Below are 18,172 nucleotides of genomic sequence, written 5' to 3' on the forward strand. Positions count from 1 at the left end.
ATATGGATGTGATGCCATCATTTCAGCTGAAGGTCGAGTAATGTCCAAAACATGATCTTACTTTTTATAAATGACAATGCAGTGTGGTGAAGTCAGTGTCATTCCTTCCCTCCCTGTAAATGCCAATCTTGACCAGAAAAAACAACAAACATTTTAAACGCAGAACTGGATAACTATTCGTCCAAGAATAAATACATAAAGGATAAATATAGTAAACATTTGAATGACTGGATTACCCCCACGCATACATAAATGCAAGAGATAACAAGATGACAAACACAGTTGTTCAGATGAAGTTGTTATTATTGACAATGATAATATACTGTACCAAATTCCACAGCGTTTGTCTTTTAGAAGATCAGAATTGTCAATAACATACACAGGATAGCCTACACTGAATGCATTCCAACTTTACTGACAGACACCGTTTTATAGGCCTATGGTTTTTTGAAACATATGAAACCAACCATTGTTACTGTAGAGCTGGTCTGCAAAATATACATCTATGAAAAATATAGTATTTAATCCGATTACATTTTGAAATGATGATAACCTCTCCAATGTGCAGTGGTTTTATGAAGACTTTTGATCATGACGGTAAAAGGTCATTATAGGTTAAGTCAACAGCACCGACCAATCTTCTAAAAGCTCATAAATTACGATTAGCAATTAAAATGTTAAAACTCTATAGTGCTCTATCAGAATGTGCAAGGACAAGGATTTATTTATTTAAAAAGCAATAGTGACCCTTTGTGGCTAAAACAAGAATTGCTCTCAGAGGCAGGGCAATGGGCCATAGTGTGCATTTAGGGTAAATAACTCTTCTGTCAATAACATACAGTATAATAGTTCTAATGGGCTCCAGTCCAGTCTGTGCGTTATGTACATGAGGTCCCATAGGTTGGCCCACCTGATATTCAATACTGTTTCTGTTCCATCTCTACAGGCTGATTTACACTAGTGGGAAGGTAAGTCTACTTGATGATGAGGAGAAAGGCTCTGATCAATTGGTGAGTCTTTAAATAACTACTGTATTATTATATTATATGACAGTATTCTTTACATTCCATCCCAACAATGATTTTTTGATTGAAATTAAATCAATCAATCATCAATGGCCTCTGCTTGTCTAAGGTAAATCAGCCAATAGGATGCTTCCACAGGGATCGGACATTTTACCTAAAGCACCTACACCTCTAGGTAGTGGTTTCAGCATTTCTAGAGAGCCTGTTATTAATTTATAATAGATACATACAGTACATATATACAGAGATAGATTAGATAGACTGTAAGTGTTGGGGGGATACGTCCATTGCAGTGTGGACAGCAGCAACAGTCCCCCAGCAATGACAACAAAATGTTGAATGCTTCATAATCGCCCCATAAGGAGCAGAGGTGGTTTGCCACCAAGGCAACAACTCCAATCCTCGACCAACAAACCTCAACTTACTCACTTGCCCCCTATATCCCCAGTCCTACCTGCTAAGTTGAAAAAATGCCCATGTTTGAAATTCTTCCATTTTACAAGCTCAATTAACCCAGAGAAGTCATATTGAGGAATGTTAAGTACTTGAAGACATTTAGTCTTGTAAAGACACATACATCTTCCTCCTAGGCATCCATGCTCTGTACTGTAACTCGGGGAGGGGAGGGGAGACAGTGAGAGGTCTGTATGGGTGTTTGGTGAAATAAAAGGAATGACATGACATAAAACATCCCCACCTCCACATTACCATCTGAGCCCACAACAGAACTGCACATTATGTTCAAATGGCAGGTTGGCTGTATGGGCTTCTGTTGGTAAGGACAGTGTGTGGAGGGTGTTGACTGCATTGGGGGTAGATGTGTTGGGTTTGTCAGTCTCAGGCGACCCTGATTGATGGTGTGCTTGGTTGGGGCCCTTCTACAGCACAGCCTGGACTCTCTCCTTGGCCTTCTCCTCCTCTCGTCGCTTCATGGCCTGGATCACTGCCATCTCCTTGGCCTCCTTCTTCTGGTTCCTTGCCTCAAACAACAGTCTGGGATGCAATGGGGAAGATAGCATGAAGTCTTGAGTCAAAATGACTATTTTGCCCAATGGATTTTCTTAGGCACTGTAACACAGTAGTATTCTAAAATATAAAGAATAGATCTTAAAGGTTCCGTACATAGCATTTGGACATGTTGCAGCCGAACTAATCTCACAACCTACTACAAACCGGTTGGGCTCACAGTCTCCTTCCCTTACCTGTTCTTGATTATCCTCTGCACAATGTCATCCGTGGTGAGGCTGTTCATACTATCTACAGTATGTAGTATTCCTTTCCTCCTGGGTTCCTACAATTCCAGAGTCCACAGTAAAAAAGAAAAAAAATGACATTAGTCTAAATCCATACACACCATTTGGTAACCAAATGAAAGAACAGTATTGTTATGAAGGCCCACAATTTAGAGCCAGTTAGTTTCCCCAAATCAGCCCTATTTTGCCCCTGTTATTTCCTTTATTATTTTCCATACTATTCATGTACGTTTCTCATGAAGGTGTATGTATTGTTATTGTAATTGTATAAGTTCTGTCTTAGATTTGTTTAGTATTGTGCAAGCGCCGGATTAGTGGGCGTGGTTTTGATTGGCGTACGTGACCGGATGTATGATTGGCGTACGTGACCGGATGTATGTTCGGTTGGTGTATATATAGCGACGGAAGTGGTCTGTGGTCTGAGAGTGACGAGAGTGAAGAAGAAGCAGAAGGAACCGAATGTGAGACAAAGATGGTGGATCAGTAAACGCACACGGTGCTGAGACCGAAGACAACACGAGTCATTTCGAGACCTGCCTTTAACATTGACTGTTAGTAGTGAAGCACGGGCTACCCGCAGCACCGCGGGAGTTCGGAGTTTGTTGAGTTGGCAGCGCTAGCCCCGTTTAGCTGTGTCCCCGTTAGCCAGCCTTGCTAGCCGCCGGCTGCTAACGTTGGCGCATAGCGAGACCCAAGCTGGACAGAGCCGTCGCCTCCACGAGGTGGATTGCGACCGACCGCCGACACCACCGGAGCTGACCGTGGACCACCGGACCTGAGCCATTCACCAACCTCGTCGTTGACTACGAAGAAGCCCCTTTCCCTTCGAGTTGCAACGTCCCTTCCCCCCCCTTGTCTGAGGCCTTCCTCGAAGCACATGCGAGCTCCAACCAGGCCTCAACGCGCTCATTCTCAGTCCGGGACTCTAAGCCTTTCCAGGCGAGGTACTGTGTGTGAGTGAGTGAGGGAGTGTGTGTGTGGCCGGCGGGGAGGGAGTATATTTGGGATGTGTATATAATTTGTATAAATAAATGTGTTTGTTCATATGGGATACCGTTGCTGTGTGTTTAGTCGTCTGTTAGCTAATGTTAATGCTAATGCTAATGCTAATGCTAATGCTAATGCTAACGCTAGTAATGCTAGTCTAAAGGTTTGCTGGCGCCCCCTGCCTCTATCCTCCTACACTGCCTATTTAGCTCAGAGTTAGTTAGATAACCAGCCCTTCCTAAATTCTACAGTCCTTTAGCTACTCCCTGGTTACAATTGGTCCTTCGAGCCGGATAGGTTGTGTAGTGATAGCATGGCTGAGCGCAGCCAACCAGACAAGACAGTTACCCCCCCTTCTCCGCCCCCTGAGCCAGAGCCACGACCACAGAGAGTCCCGCGGTTGCCTCCGAGGTTACAAGAGTATGAGCTTGAGCACGAAAGCTCACTGAGTGGTAGTGAGGAGCGCACTCCACGGGATACAGTGGTCGGAGAGGCCGAGGTGTCCGCCGGCGCGCGGGTGGCTAGCACCGAGACAGCCATCAAAGAGCACCAGCCTGAGGATGAGATGGCAGAACAGCAGGGTTTTGCCGTAGAAACGGAAGAGCAAGAAGGAGAGGCCCGGTCTGACAGCGCCTGCGGGCGGAAGAGGGAGGGCCTCAGCCTTAACGATCTGCCTCCCAGTACGGCGCGCTCGAGACCTAGCTCCTGCCGTTCAGTGGCTTCCTCCCGGTCCAGGGTTTCCGTGGGCAGTTCTGCCTCTGGGGCGGATAGCATGCACTCCAGAGGGAGTAGTGCCGCGCTGTCAGAATGTATGCGCCAACAGGCCGAGATGGCGTTCGAGCGGGAACGCCTCCAGTTCGAGCGTGAACGCCTCCAGATGGAAGGAGCGGAACGTGCGGCGGAGAGACAGCGCCAGGAGGCGTTAGAGAGGGAACGTGCGGCGGAGAGACAGCGCCAGGAGGCGTTAGAGAGGGAACGCATCCATTTCGAGCGCGAGCGCCTCCAGATGGAGGGGGCGGAACGCGCGGCGGAGAGGCAGATGGCGAGAGAGCAACTGCACGCGGAGAAGATGGAGGAAGTGATGCAGACCATGCGCGACGTGTGCATCAGCAGAGCTCCGTCGGCCCGTAGCTCCAGAGCATCATCCGCACGGCCCTCTCGAGTGCCATCTCCTGAACCCCCCGCCGATGGCTCCATGACCCCCGCCATGACTGTCCAACTACAGGCCCAGCTGACCACCTTGAAGGAAGAGGACCAGGGACCCGACCGCTACGCGGCCCAGAGGGAGCCAGCGTCGCTGCCCGGGAGGGGAGCCATTTCCCAAGAGCGTAGCACACCCCTAGGTCCTCCAGTGAACCAAAATGCATGCAGGCCGGACACCCAGACCGTCACTCCAGCCCCGATCATCCACTACAGGATGTTTCCCCAGGTGGAGGGACCCAAGTTCCCCTTCTTCAAGGACGAGGACAGGAGCCAGTATGTGGAACTACGCATCTGCCTAGACACGCTCTTGGACGACTCCTGCTCAGAGTCCTACAAATATGCGATTCTCCTTCAGCATGTGAGGAACCCCAGAGCCCACAACATGGTTCTGGCCCATGCCTCCGCACCGACACCTTACACCAGAGCGCTCGCCGACTTGGATGCCCGCTACGGTCGTCCCTGGAACCACGCCCTTGCTGAACTGCAAGCCCTCGAACAGCAGGCCCCCATCAAGGATGAACGGGCGCTGGATGACTTCGCGCTCCGCGTGCACACCTTGGTTGGAATGCTGAAGACGCAGGGCCCAGCTGGCGCCAGCGAGATCAACAGCACCTCCAACGTAGAGCGGCTGCTCCGCAAGATCCCACGCTTCCGGCAGGAGAGGTTCCGGCGACAGCAGCGCGTTCGTAACCCCGGGAAGTTGGGTCTGAGCATGGCTGCCTTCGCGGAGTTCCTACTGGAGGAAGTGCATGACACCAACGTAGACGCCATGGGTTACGCTGAGCCGAAGAAGGAGAGGGAGAAGGGAGACCGCTGGGACAGGCCGAGCTCGAACAGAGGACGCCCAGTAGGAGTGCTGCACACGGAGGAGGAGCCTCGGAGAGAGAGGAAAGCCCGACCTGAAGGAAAGGATTCCTCTCAACCCCCTCAAAGGGGACGGAGAGGTCCACCGCCATGTCCGTACTGCACCAGCGAGCACTGGTTCAATGAGTGCAGTGACTTCAACAACCTGAGTACCGAGGCCAAGCAGAGGTGGCTCGAGGAGAACAAGAGGTGCTGGAACTGTGGGCGCGACCATCTGGCTAAGAACTGCACCTTGAGGAGAAAGTGCAACCGCTGTGAGGAGGTCCACCTCAACATCCTACACGAGGTCTCCCTCGCCAGGTCCACGGAGGGCACCAGAAGCCCTAGGTCCGGTAGCGCACCGGAAGAGGAAACACCTGTCTACTATCTAGACCCAACCCAGAGCAGCGGCTCCAAGGTCCTACTGAAGGTGGTGAAGGTCCGACTTCACCACAACAACGCTGTGTACGACACGTACGCCGTTCTAGACGACGGGTCGGAACGGACCATCCTTCTCCAGGGGGCAGTGCGCCAGTTGGGGCTCCAAGGGACTGAGGAGAAGCTGACTCTGCGCACGATACGTCGCGACCTTAAAGAGGTCACCGGGGCGAGAATCAACTTCTCTATCTCCCCGGCGGGGCGGCCGTCGGACAGATATCGGCTTCGGAATGTCTTCACCGCAGACCAGCTAGCGCTCTCCCGCTACGACTACCCCCTGGAGAGATTACGCGCAAGATATTCCCACCTACGGCGAGTAGACCTACATCCGATAGAAGGAGCGGAGCCAACCCTTCTCATCGGCTCGGACAACGCTGCACTGATCGTGTCGCTCCGTCCTCCGCTGAGAGGACCACGAGGCTGCCCGATGGCTGTTAAGACTGCGCTTGGGTGGGCCCTCCAAGGCGCTACCGAGTGGAGAGATAGAGACGGGAGAGCTACGTCATCCCTCCATGTCCGAACCGAAGAAGTGCAGACCATTGGCGCCCAACGTGGGGCTATTCCTGAAGACCCTTACTCTGAATCTGCCAATAGAAGAGGCTTCATCAAAGAAGATGCGAAGCACAGGGCTTTCCCTAAGGGGCAACCTGATGAGCTAGCCTACTCAGAATCTGACCCTCATCGGCGGACTCGTGACAGGGATCCAAATGGGAGGGGCTATTCAAAGGAGGCACTCTGGCCAGCAGCTGGGGAATGGGGGGCAGACAAGAATAGGTTCACAGTGCCAATGGAAGAGGGTGGTCAACACAGTAGAGACCATTTGTTAGACCTAGTTAAGGCCATTCGTCAGGAGGGAAGGGGAAAGAGCTTCGAGGCCAGCAGAGCACCCCCTCAGAGGCCAGCAACGGTCAGCAGAGCACCCCTTCAGAGGCCAGCAGAGGCCAGCAGAGCACCCCTTCAGAGGCCAGCAGAGGGCAGCAGAGTGAGGTCTGAGATCCCAGAACCTTTCAGACAATTTCTGTCTGGGGCCACAGTTAGTAACAAGTACCCTGAGAAGAGGAAGAAGAAGAGCCGGTTCTCTGATGCCACAGACCAGGAGATGGATGTGGTTAAAATAATACGTGTTGATGACTCTAATAGACCACGGCAGGAAACCTTTGCCAAGCCACAGGGTGTCTACCAGGGGACAAGCTCCAGAGCTGAGATGACACGGACACAGACTCCAGACACAGGCAGTGTTTTGGATGTGTTGAACAACATACAAATTGAGAATGTGGAAGAGGCCAACTTCCTGAAGGACAAGCTGTGTCATCTTCTGAAAGAGTTCCAAGCCAACAAATCAGAGAAGGTTGAGCACAAAAGCCAAGGTCCAACAGTTGTCTCCAAAGACTACAGTCACATGAGCAAGGGCCACCTGGAATCTACTAGAGACCAATACGAAAGAAACTTCAGCCAAGTACAAGAGGAGAGACATTATGAAAGCCAACCCAGGCGATCACCGAAACTCTACTCCCCAGAAACTACACAGGGTCTCTACAGAGAGAGACCCAGAGATGCAGAGGAGCAATTGGAGAAACACAGCCATGCAAGTCGTTCTGAACCCAGAGGTTCAAGGAGAAACCATTATGAAGAGGTCTTTGGACAGGTTGACAGGTACCCACCATCCCATGCCTGGCAGGAAGAGCCATTGAAGTATCCGGAGAGGTCCCAAGGGTCCATGTACCCAGATGACTATCCACCTGCTGTGGATGAGTTTTATGACCCTTACCAACCTACACCCCCCACTCGAAGGGAGTGGGGATATGGGATGCCCCCTGGCCCTCAGACCTCCACTAGCCTAGACACTATCACCTCCTACCTCACGCTGCTAGAGCAGCCTAGCCAGTGTGCCTTCCCTAGTTAAATGAAACCGAGGGTTTCATGGGGCGGCTGTTATGAAGGCCCACAATTTAGAGCCAGTTAGTTTCCCCAAATCAGCCCTATTTTGCCCCTGTTATTTCCTTTATTATTTTCCATACTATTCATGTACGTTTCTCATGAAGGTGTATGTATTGTTATTGTAATTGTATAAGTTCTGTCTTAGATTTGTTTAGTATTGTGCAAGCGCCGGATTAGTGGGCGTGGTTTTGATTGGCGTACGTGACCGGATGTATGATTGGCGTACGTGACCGGATGTATGTTCGGTTGGTGTATATATAGCGACGGAAGTGGTCTGTGGTCTGAGAGTGACGAGAGTGAAGAAGAAGCAGAAGGAACCGAATGTGAGACAAAGATGGTGGATCAGTAAACGCACACGGTGCTGAGACCGAAGACAACACGAGTCATTTCGAGACCTGCCTTTAACATTGACTGTTAGTAGTGAAGCACGGGCTACCCGCAGCACCGCGGGAGTTCGGAGTTTGTTGAGTTGGCAGCGCTAGCCCCGTTTAGCTGTGTCCCCGTTAGCCAGCCTTGCTAGCCGCCGGCTGCTAACGTTGGCGCATAGCGAGACCCAAGCTGGACAGAGCCGTCGCCTCCACGAGGTGGATTGCGACCGACCGCCGACACCACCGGAGCTGACCGTGGACCACCGGACCTGAGCCATTCACCAACCTCGTCGTTGACTACGAAGAAGCCCCTTTCCCTTCGAGTTGCAACGTCCCTTCCCCCCCCTTGTCTGAGGCCTTCCTCGAAGCACATGCGAGCTCCAACCAGGCCTCAACGCGCTCATTCTCAGTCCGGGACTCTAAGCCTTTCCAGGCGAGGTACTGTGTGTGAGTGAGTGAGGGAGTGTGTGTGTGGCCGGCGGGGAGGGAGTATATTTGGGATGTGTATATAATTTGTATAAATAAATGTGTTTGTTCATATGGGATACCGTTGCTGTGTGTTTAGTCGTCTGTTAGCTAATGTTAATGCTAATGCTAATGCTAATGCTAATGCTAACGCTAGTAATGCTAGTCTAAAGGTTTGCTGGCGCCCCCTGCCTCTATCCTCCTACACTGCCTATTTAGCTCAGAGTTAGTTAGATAACCAGCCCTTCCTAAATTCTACAGTCCTTTAGCTACTCCCTGGTTACAAGTATAGAGACGATTGCGTCTGGAAAAATTCCGTCTGGATTGCGTCTGGCGTTACTTACGGCATAGGGGTCAGACCCATCCTTGTCAGGAAACACCTCTGTCTTCCCATGACACACAAGGTCCACCTGCAAAGGCAATATAGGTAAATGTTAATGACTTGAGGTCCATTTTTGTTTTAGTCTGCAGAGCAGTGATGGTAGCTTGTGTCCTTACCTTGAAATGGTCCAGCAACTCTCTTGTGACTGCATAGGGTGCACCAATCACCACTTCAGAGACATACTAGTGATTGGAACAGAAACTAATCAGATTTTTTTTTCTCACAATCTCACTTATCAGACAAAGACAAAGAGGATGGAGAAGAGATTGAATGACGGAGAGGGCTTACCCTACAGGCCAGCACACTAAGGGTTCTCTCATGGACGTTCATGATGGGGTAATTCTTCCCTTTGTAACGATTCACCTCCTGAGAAAATGCAAAGAAGATACACATGTAGAATGATACAGTGGGGATACAAGAAGCTTCCACTCATATGCAGCACTGCACAGCTGCAATGAGGAAACAGACAGGAGTCAGACTCACCTGGTCAAAGTGCAAACCCACTATAACATATGGCTTGTCTGAGAGCTTATACACCGCTTCCAGGAAATCCACATGGCCGATATCTAAGGTTTGACCGGTTAAGGCTCACAGCATGGGTAATGAAGTGGCCAGTATCTCTTCCACATACAGGACATGATTTCATAAAAACATCAGTTGATATGATGTAGACATGCCAGGATACGGAAGAGGTCGAAGGCTCCTGCCACGTAGATAATTGTGTCTCCAGGCTGAGGCTCCTGACCTGAGGCAAACTGAATGATCTTCTGGGAGGTCTGGAGGAACTGAGACACCCCCGTCCACGGACTGTGGCCCTTCGGACCCTGCAACCCCAATAATCCACAAATAAGAAAAATAAATACAGTGTAATACTGAATAAACCACCTTGCCAGCAGAGGAGGACGAGCATTAACAGTGAACAACTGAAATTATGTTACACACAGCTTCACTTGTTTTTTTACCAAGATCCAAGATCACTCTTGGCAATTAATGGTCAGCCCAGTGTTGCGTAAGCCTAAACCACATTCATTCAACCCCAGCCAAAATGTGTCTTTTCAATCAATTCTACCATGCCATTATAGAGCATGACACTTTCAGTATTAGAAAATACAACTCGTCTTACGTAAACCGTGATACCATTTCACAATACCCTAATTTTCTTCCCACACCATTTGGAATCACAACATGTTAATCCTGAGGTCAGTTTCCCCATGCTTTGGGGAACAGGGGCAGCATTCATTGCCCACTGGCCAGGCCTACAGCTCTGGTTATAAACTGGGACCACAATAAAGCCCTTTGTTACAGAAACGTTGGCATCTGGCCCTAAGGGCAACGTTGGCAACTCAGGGGACCAAAGAGTTGTAGTAGGGAAAGGAACCCAGGACGTGGACCCAAATAGTCCTGATGAAGAGGTCAGTAGTAAATTGTGTCAAGTGGACTGGATTAAAGGGATCTAAAAAAATGACATGGCACACATAGATTCCCCCACAATAGGTTGTGCTTGTATCACACAGTGGACATGATGCCTACCTTTCCGAAGTTGTCCGTATGCTGTTGATAGTCTGAACTGCCCTGAGGGGGATAAAAGAGAGTATCAGACTTGAGCATGATGAAGACATGAGAGATAGCTAGCTACCAGGTTGGGGGTACGAATTCCTTTTCAATTCACTATGTTCCAGTAATGAATGTAATTCCAATCAGGCGACATTCATAAACGGCAGATTTTGCAATACATTTTATCCACTGTATACTGTATGTCCCAATGGCCATCAGCTCAACTGTGTGGAGTTCTTTACATTCTACTGTAAATTGAAAATAAAAAGCGTTGGAATTTAATACAAGACTCAAAACACTTCTTGAATTGAAAAGGAATTTGCCCTAACGCAGTTAGGCTCCTGTACAAAATGAGGGGTTGCTTTACTCACAATATTGCTGTGGTGGGCTTTGGTCATTAGGAGCATGCGGCCGACCAGGTCTGTGGTCGAAACTCCCTGGGTTCGCTTGCATTCCCTGTAACAACACCAGTTATGAGGATTGCACAGGGAGAGATATCGCTTAACAGACTGGTTATCAAGATCGCTGTTATCTGCTGGTTATCAATATCACTGTTATCTGGTGGTTAACAAGAGGACTTTCTGCAACAAAGCAGATTGTTCTATTCGAATCAGATTGCAGCTTAATGTCACACCTGTATCGTCCCGACTTTTTCACCTCTTCATACGTGTCCTTCCCATCCACTGTTAGTGTGATGTCATCTGAAATAAGACATTCAATATGTCTGTCATAATATGCAGTCTCCAAAGTGCCTGCTTAAGAATAAGCATGAGACATTTGTTTTTCAGGGTTCTCTCTCTCTCTCACTCACTCACTCACTCACTCTCTCTCTCCAGACCAGCCCGCCAACCCATGCACACAGATCTCACCTCCATGCACACAGAAATCACTGTTGTACTTGTCTAGGGTCTCCAGGGTGGTGACGTAGGGTGCTCCCTCCACTATCTCATCCACCCACTTGATGGCACGCACCATCTTGTACCTCTCAGCCTGAGTGAAGACAGGCGGGCCCTTGTGCTTGGAGATCTCACCTAAGGGTTGGGAAGATAGGCATCAAGCTCATTCATCAACAACACACAAACCACTGGATACTGTATTGTATCTCTACAATAATGCTTATGATTTATATAGCAGCTTGGAAGATGTGTCCTGTGTGTCAGTTTCTATACGATGGGTCAAATGTATCTAAAAACAAGCGCTTCCAACCACCATCATCCTTTTTTTTGTTTCTTTTTTTTTTACTGCAAAATCAAACCGTTTACGCTTTTGTGTCCTTCCCTGTATTGGGCCTTTGAGAGTAATTTATCGTCTTATAGTGGATGCTTCATAGTGGATGTACTGTACTATGCACAGTCAATTCTCCTCATTCTGTTACACTGAGCTAATTCATTACCACTCCTCTGGGCACGAGGTTGCACTATCTTTGGGCCCTGGCCACAATGTGAAGCCCCATTGTTTGAGATAAGCCAGAGCCATGTTGTTCTGACTTACCATAAACACTCATGGCACACCGGAGTGAGCTAGGCGGTGCTGTGAGCAGCGTCACTGGGTCCCTGTGCTACTGTCACCCCCCCCCCCCAAGCTTACAGCCCACAGCTGGTGCTCATCATGGACTACACAGTGTAAAACAGAGGTTGGCAGCCTGGGCCTGGCACCTCCCCAGAGCCAAGGGTTGAGAGTTGAGGGGGTAAGGTAGGGGTCTGGTAAGGGCAAATAGTTGATTAGGATGTGGTGAGGGCCTGGGATGAGGAGGCTTGAGGGTATTTTGGGGTGAAGGGACTAGGGATGGACAGAGATGTCATTATCTGTAAAGGTATCTGTTCAACCTACAAAATTATCTGTATCTGTTTTCGGATAGAAGACCTGAAGTGGGTGTGGTTCATACCGGAAGTCACATTAAATTGTTAAATGAACGGCCCTGTCCAGCTCTCCTCGTGTAATGGCCTGTCATGGCCAGTATCTCCTCTATGCTCTTGAGACTGCTGGGAGACACAGCAAACGACGGCACGTATGGATGTGCCATCCTGGAGGAGCTGGACTACCTGTGCAACTTGAATGGGCTGCAGGTACCGCCTCATGCTACCAGTAGTAACAAGGGCTCTAGCAAAATGCAAAACTAGAGAAAAATCTGTCAGGAAGGACAAGGAGAGAGAGAGAAATGGTCTGTAGCCACCACCTGCAAAACCATTTACTTTTTGGTGTTATACTGTGATGAAAAAAAATAAACGGCGCTACATAACTGTATAATCAGGAGTTGAAAACGTCCGGTCTTTCCAGTGTCTGCCTGGCAGCGGGTATCTAGATTGTTAAAAAATATATATAAAAATAAAATAAACCAGAATATACCAGAATATACCAGAGAAAAGATGCCTCTGGCCACAGGAGGATCCAGCTAGCCTTCCAAAATATAGGCCTAATGCATGTTGTGAAGATTAGTATACCGATATTTCCCTGTCGTATTTGCACTAACTGATCATATCTTATGTGTGTCTGTATCTGTCTTTCTTATTTTATGTAATTTCAGTGAGCCGAGAAGTGAAGAAGTGGAGAGGGTTAATAAATAGCCTAGCCATCATAGACAAAGTTCACCGTGTGTAAGCTAGACAGACATTTCCCCTGCTCATTACTGTGCACACATGTAGTGTATGTACTTAGGCCTCAAGAGCCCTTCAGCAGACACCTAAGGGCTCTGCACACAGCGTGCGATTTCTGTTGCGCGACAGCATTCCATTGCAACGCACACGGCGTGCGATGCGATTTTGTTGCGCCGCAAAATTCAATTTTCAACTCACACCATTGAAGTCTATGAGAAAATCATAAAAAATCGCATCCCAATGCACACAGCGTGCGATGCAATTTCTGTTGCACCTCAACATTCCATTCTCAATTGTTACGTAGTCGGACCAGGCAGGCTGATTACAATAGGCTCTACCAATATTGCTTGCCTTGCTTCCACAATTTCTACAAGATACAACTGGACATATTGTGATAAAATATGTGGGTCCCCTGATTTAGGGGGTGTACCATGTTCTGTACATGTTCTGAAAGATGGCGGCCGGATGTCTCATGGCCGGATGTTGCCGCAATTGTCCTCTAGACTGCTGGGACTTGTAGTGTTTGATGGGAAAATACATGGGAGCATTTAGCACAACAACAACACTCAACAAATAAATGGATTCTCCACATGGATTCTAGCTGTGGGCTATATAAGTGTAGTGGCTGGCTGATGGTGATGTTCGTATCTAGTACAGTTCGTTCTAGAATAACGGTCACTTAACATCTCATCAACGAAAGGCGACAAACGAAAATGGGTGAGTAGCAACGCTAACGTCGATATTTGCAAAATTTGACAGTGCGACAAAACTCGCACGCCGTGTGCTTTGTCCCATTCAAAATGAATGGAATCGAATTTTCGCCGTGCGATTAAAATCGGGGCCGTGTGTGTTGAGATGCGATGTTCTCATAGACTTCCATTCAAACTTCAAAATGGAATGTTGACGCGCAACAGAAATCGCACGCTGTGTGCAGAGCCCTTTAGAAACCTTCCGGCAGGGCACGCTTTGCGAGCACATAACAAAAAAAATGTGCATTCCTACTCTGGACCTCACAAATGTCTAAACCCTGGCCATGGTCCTGATCGCATTATTTGTGCTTTTCTAAATAACGTATTTGTACATCTCCAGAAGGGATAGAGTGGGGATCTAGTTTGGGGACTGGGTGGTGAAAGTATAGATGGAGCACTGGTCGAGGCTTGGAGAACATAAGAGGATGAGGTGGGTGAGGGACGGTTATGCCGTGGCGGTCTGATAGAGGCTCCCCGATGTAGGCTGGGGTATGGATGCCTGGTCTAAGCCCTTACCGTCGGTGTGCACTCCCACGATGAGGTAATCCCCCATGGCCTTGGCCTGCCGCAGCTGGTTTGAGTGGCCATAGTGGACCATGTCATAGCTGGGGCGAAACAACAAACAAACACTTAATAAACGCACCGGAAAGAAGTGCCACACAGATGGTCAATAACAATAACATAGTAAAATACTCTACTACAAGTATGTGCCACAGTGAAATGGCTGAGTATATTCAAAACTAGGTGGTAGCACACCTTTGTAACAGGTTGTGTACATTTCTATAAACATCAATTCTAGTGCATGTTACATGATCCAAGGACTGTGTCACACCTGTAATAACAGGATTGATACAATTCAGTTTGACAAAAAGTAAGAAAGTCAATGAGAGTGCATTCTTCAACACCTACAGAGACTATCATCTGAATATAATTAGATTAGCACAGATTCTGTCTCAGGTTGTATCAGGCTAATCTAGCATGGCGATGATGAACAGACATTAGCTTTCTGTCACTCACACTGCTGATAACTCCTGCAAAGCCAGGTCCTGCTTTTGATACAGGTCCTTACATGATGCAGGTCCTCAACTGGATGTTATCGCTTTTGTAAAATGTCATTCAGTACGCAGTCATTTACTATGGCAAACGGAATGCATGCTACTTAAAAAAATAAATAACTTGAACAACAAGCAACAATTGCCACATTGTGGGGAAAAAAACACTTTAAATACTTTATGCTTCCACCAACTGCACAGTACATTGGCACTCTGTGGGCAAGCAGAAACTATTTAAACTAACTTTACTATTTAATAACATAACTACTATAGTAGTTAATAACATAAAATCTATGAGAAAAAAGATAGTACACTTTGATGGCCAAACAGTAAGAGAATATCATATTACAAGAAGGCCTTATTCCCTGAGAGGTATGCTAATGTCAGTGTACCTTACTGTGGTATCATGAGAGAAAATAAATAAATAAATAATAACAAATAAAAAGCATTGTGACTGCCAATGGCCCCTGGTCCTAGCATAGATTACTTTTTCTTATGATGACTCATGGATAGATGATTCACTTACTTAGACAAATGTATTTGTTGTAAGTCGCTTTAGATAAAGGCGTCAGCTAAATGCCAAAAATGTAAATGTAAAGAGAAGAAGGCTCTGAGACTGAGACACGGTTATATAAGGTTGGGAGGGAGGCCCTGGTGGGGTATCTGTCTCTGTCTCTGTTTACTCTTGGTGTAACCCAGGAACACAGGCTAGCTAGCAAGGTGCCCAATGGGTGACAGTGTTCCTGTTGTATTTTTTAGCAGGGAGGGATCACGAGAGGATCACCAGGGATGATGAAATATTAACTAGTGTGGTCAGTTAGCAGACGACCAAACAGCACCTGAGCTCCTTGAGAATAACACGTGGGAGGAGACTGTGTGTTACAGAGACATAGCACAGACAAAGGAGTGTAGAATGTTTAAGAGGAATGACAATATAACTACAGATCTCTTCAAAAAGAATGGATGAAAGTGTGTCAATTTAATTAATCTCGGAACCCAGAACCTCATCTCACGATTGAGATTCTGGGGTCGTAGGAAGTAAAGAGTGGGGACGGGAAGTTGTCAGCAAGTCTCCACCTCAATTAAGTTTTTGCCTGAGCCCCTTGCGACTACTTACTGTAAATGTAAATTCATTAGCAGGAGATTGGTTGAGCAGTCAAGTCTAAATCAATTAGGTAACGACCCATATTGGAGCAATTGCCTTTGGGTGAATTTGACTGTGACCGTGCAAATTTTGAGCACATTCTAATAACAGTGTTATTACAATACACTGACAAAGGTGAACAGAGTGGACAGAGACCAGAGCTAACAAATTACCGGTTTCTCAAGTTGTCAAAGATACTTGACAGAAAGACATGTTATGACATCTCTCATAAAAAGGATTCTATATCTGGTGTCATTAATGTGTGGGATTACCTTCTAGGGACTTTTACAGACTGAGAGATCACTTCAGAATGAGTAATTAGCAGATCCTCCCCTTACTGAGGTTGTAAATGGCATGTTTATAGGCTGGCCTGATCTCTACCCAAACAGCCTTGTGGAAGCCATAGTGAGGAGTGGCGATGGACTTTAGCGCTGACTTGGTGATGTTGCTATGTTGATGCTTGCTTGGCCATGGCTACTGAACTTCGACCTCTGTCATCTTCTGTCAGTAGGAACCAATAAAAACAGAATGTCACCAACCCATAGGGGAGTCAAAAACAGATTTGTCTCACAACCAAAAAAAGAAGCTATTTCCTAATATAATCTCCCTTTCTTTGAGTACTGAATGTCAACAAGAATATGGTGATGCACTGTATGGCAAACAATGTATTTAGTGAGGGGTGAGCAAGGCTGCATAAACTCTAGTGGCCATAGCAGGTGTGGGCCGTAGGGGTTAGAGGGGTTACTGAAATGAGCTCTGTTGACACTGGCTCTCTTTGGGAGCTCACCCCACCGTTTAATATTCTGGCATCCGAAACATTCTGCAACATTCCATCAAACCACAGTTAGGCGGACGCACCGAAATGGCTGGAATTCTCCCAGAGAAAGCCACCATAATCCTGGTCTTCACTCACACAAATTCAAAGCATTTTTTTCTTTCCTGCCCTGAGCCCACACTGGCCCAGGAGGCTGTGGCCTTTCTCACTGCATAACCAGGCCGCTTCTAAAGACAATGTCATTACTAGTTTTGTCACTCCTCTTTTCCACACAAAACTGCCTGCTGGACAATGGCAGGATTGTTTGTGGTTTTTTCGCCATGCTTCATAAGCAGGTTACAACATAAAGGCATGATGTGCACAGAGTAAAGTTGATCACCTCGCTGTGAGGTGGCCTGTCAGTGCCTGTTGTTCCTAGAGAGGGTCAGATATTGAGGGGTTTGGGTACACAGCACCATAGAGGCATAGACTGTGCAGAGTGCATCTAAGGAATGTGTTATGTTAGTGCTGGCCTGGCATTTATCCAACCTTGAGTTATCTTACTTTGTGTTACAGCACATGAGCATAGGTGTTTGAGTCTGGATTTTTGGGGGGATGGCAATAACCGGCCACTCATCATACTAGTTATTCTGCATCAGGAGAGAATGGGCTTGGTATGCAGTACAATGGAACCTGGTTATTATTATACAGAAAATAAGTGAGAACATGATGTTTTAACACAGCGAACTAGAGTCATTTGTCACGCTTGTTTGCACACCGTGCTCGTATGCAGGTTATCTACGGTCGCTGAGCATCTCTTCGCCTTAACGCTAGAACTCGAGAGTGTAAGTGAATATCTATAGACAGACTGGGCTGTTGTCATAACATGGGGCAGCCCATTAGAACATCTCTCATTGCTTACCCTGACAAGTAGAGTAACATTCTGTTTATGGTACAGAATGTGACGCGTTATTGGAAATGTATTAGGCATTCATTATAGATGAATGTCGAAATGATATTGTATCATCTATTACATTAGCCTGTATTTTAATGATAGGCCTATTGCATTATGTATCGTATTGAACACCTGAACTCTAACTATTTCATTAGGCCGTGTTTATAGGACTAGAGGAATCGAGCACTAGGTGATACCCTTACGCGAATCATTTGATACATTGTTGCCCCACGCATGATCTTTGCAACAATGCATCATCGTCACATCAACATGCTGGGAATCGTCAATCACTTACCACCCATCGCACCACACCCGGATGATTCGTCTTCTCTTCTCCGGACTGCAAGCTGTAGCGCCGAGGGTCGTCCCTGCGTCTTTCCCTGGGGTGTTCATTTGGTGGTGTCCGTTCTTGATCATTTTGTGCACTAAAGACTGTAGGCCTAGACTATTTCTATGAGATTTCAACGA

General features: G+C 47.4%; 1 protein-coding gene across 2 annotated transcripts; it reads right to left on the reverse strand.

The window, feature by feature from the left end:
• Positions 1 to 364: 364 nt before the first annotated feature.
• Positions 365 to 18,172, reverse strand: LOC308151876 (ethanolamine-phosphate cytidylyltransferase-like). 2 transcript variants are annotated; one of them, XM_080524766.1, is made up of 13 exons: positions 18,000 to 18,172; positions 14,316 to 14,404; positions 11,326 to 11,487; positions 11,091 to 11,157; positions 10,828 to 10,912; positions 10,433 to 10,474; positions 9,588 to 9,726; positions 9,386 to 9,468; positions 9,191 to 9,268; positions 9,019 to 9,084; positions 8,865 to 8,930; positions 2,228 to 2,316; positions 365 to 2,018 (listed from the first exon to the last, which is right to left on the reverse strand). In XM_080524766.1, the coding sequence occupies exons 1-13, from the start codon at positions 18,119 to 18,121 to the stop codon at positions 1,904 to 1,906; spliced, it is 1,203 nt and encodes a 400-aa protein (XP_080380892.1). In that variant the 5' UTR covers positions 18,122 to 18,172; the 3' UTR covers positions 365 to 1,903. The 2 variants fall into 2 exon arrangements, with proteins under 2 accessions (XP_080380892.1, XP_080380893.1); XM_080524767.1 differs by lacking the exon at positions 18,000 to 18,172 and adding an exon at positions 15,378 to 15,402.

The sequence above is a fragment of the Nansenia antarctica genome (genome assembly GCF_963989245.1).
Source record: "Nansenia antarctica genome assembly, chromosome: 2".
Classification (NCBI taxonomy): domain Eukaryota; kingdom Metazoa; phylum Chordata; class Actinopteri; order Argentiniformes; family Microstomatidae; genus Nansenia; species Nansenia antarctica.

What these genes read in the sequence shown, in the direction of transcription:
- LOC308151876 (XM_080524766.1), bottom strand. Translation starts at nt 18,121, where the DNA reads ATGATCAAGAACGGACACCACCAAATGAACACCCCAGGGAAAGACGCA. An exon ending in CGGGTGTGGTGCGATGGGTG is followed by an intron (nt 14,405 to 17,999) that starts GTAAGTGATTGA and finishes GTTTCGCCCCAG; the next exon opens with CTATGACATGGTCCACTATG. An exon ending in AAGCCCACCACAGCAATATT is followed by an intron (nt 10,475 to 10,827) that starts GTGAGTAAAGCA and finishes TATCCCCCTCAG; the next exon opens with GGCAGTTCAGACTATCAACA.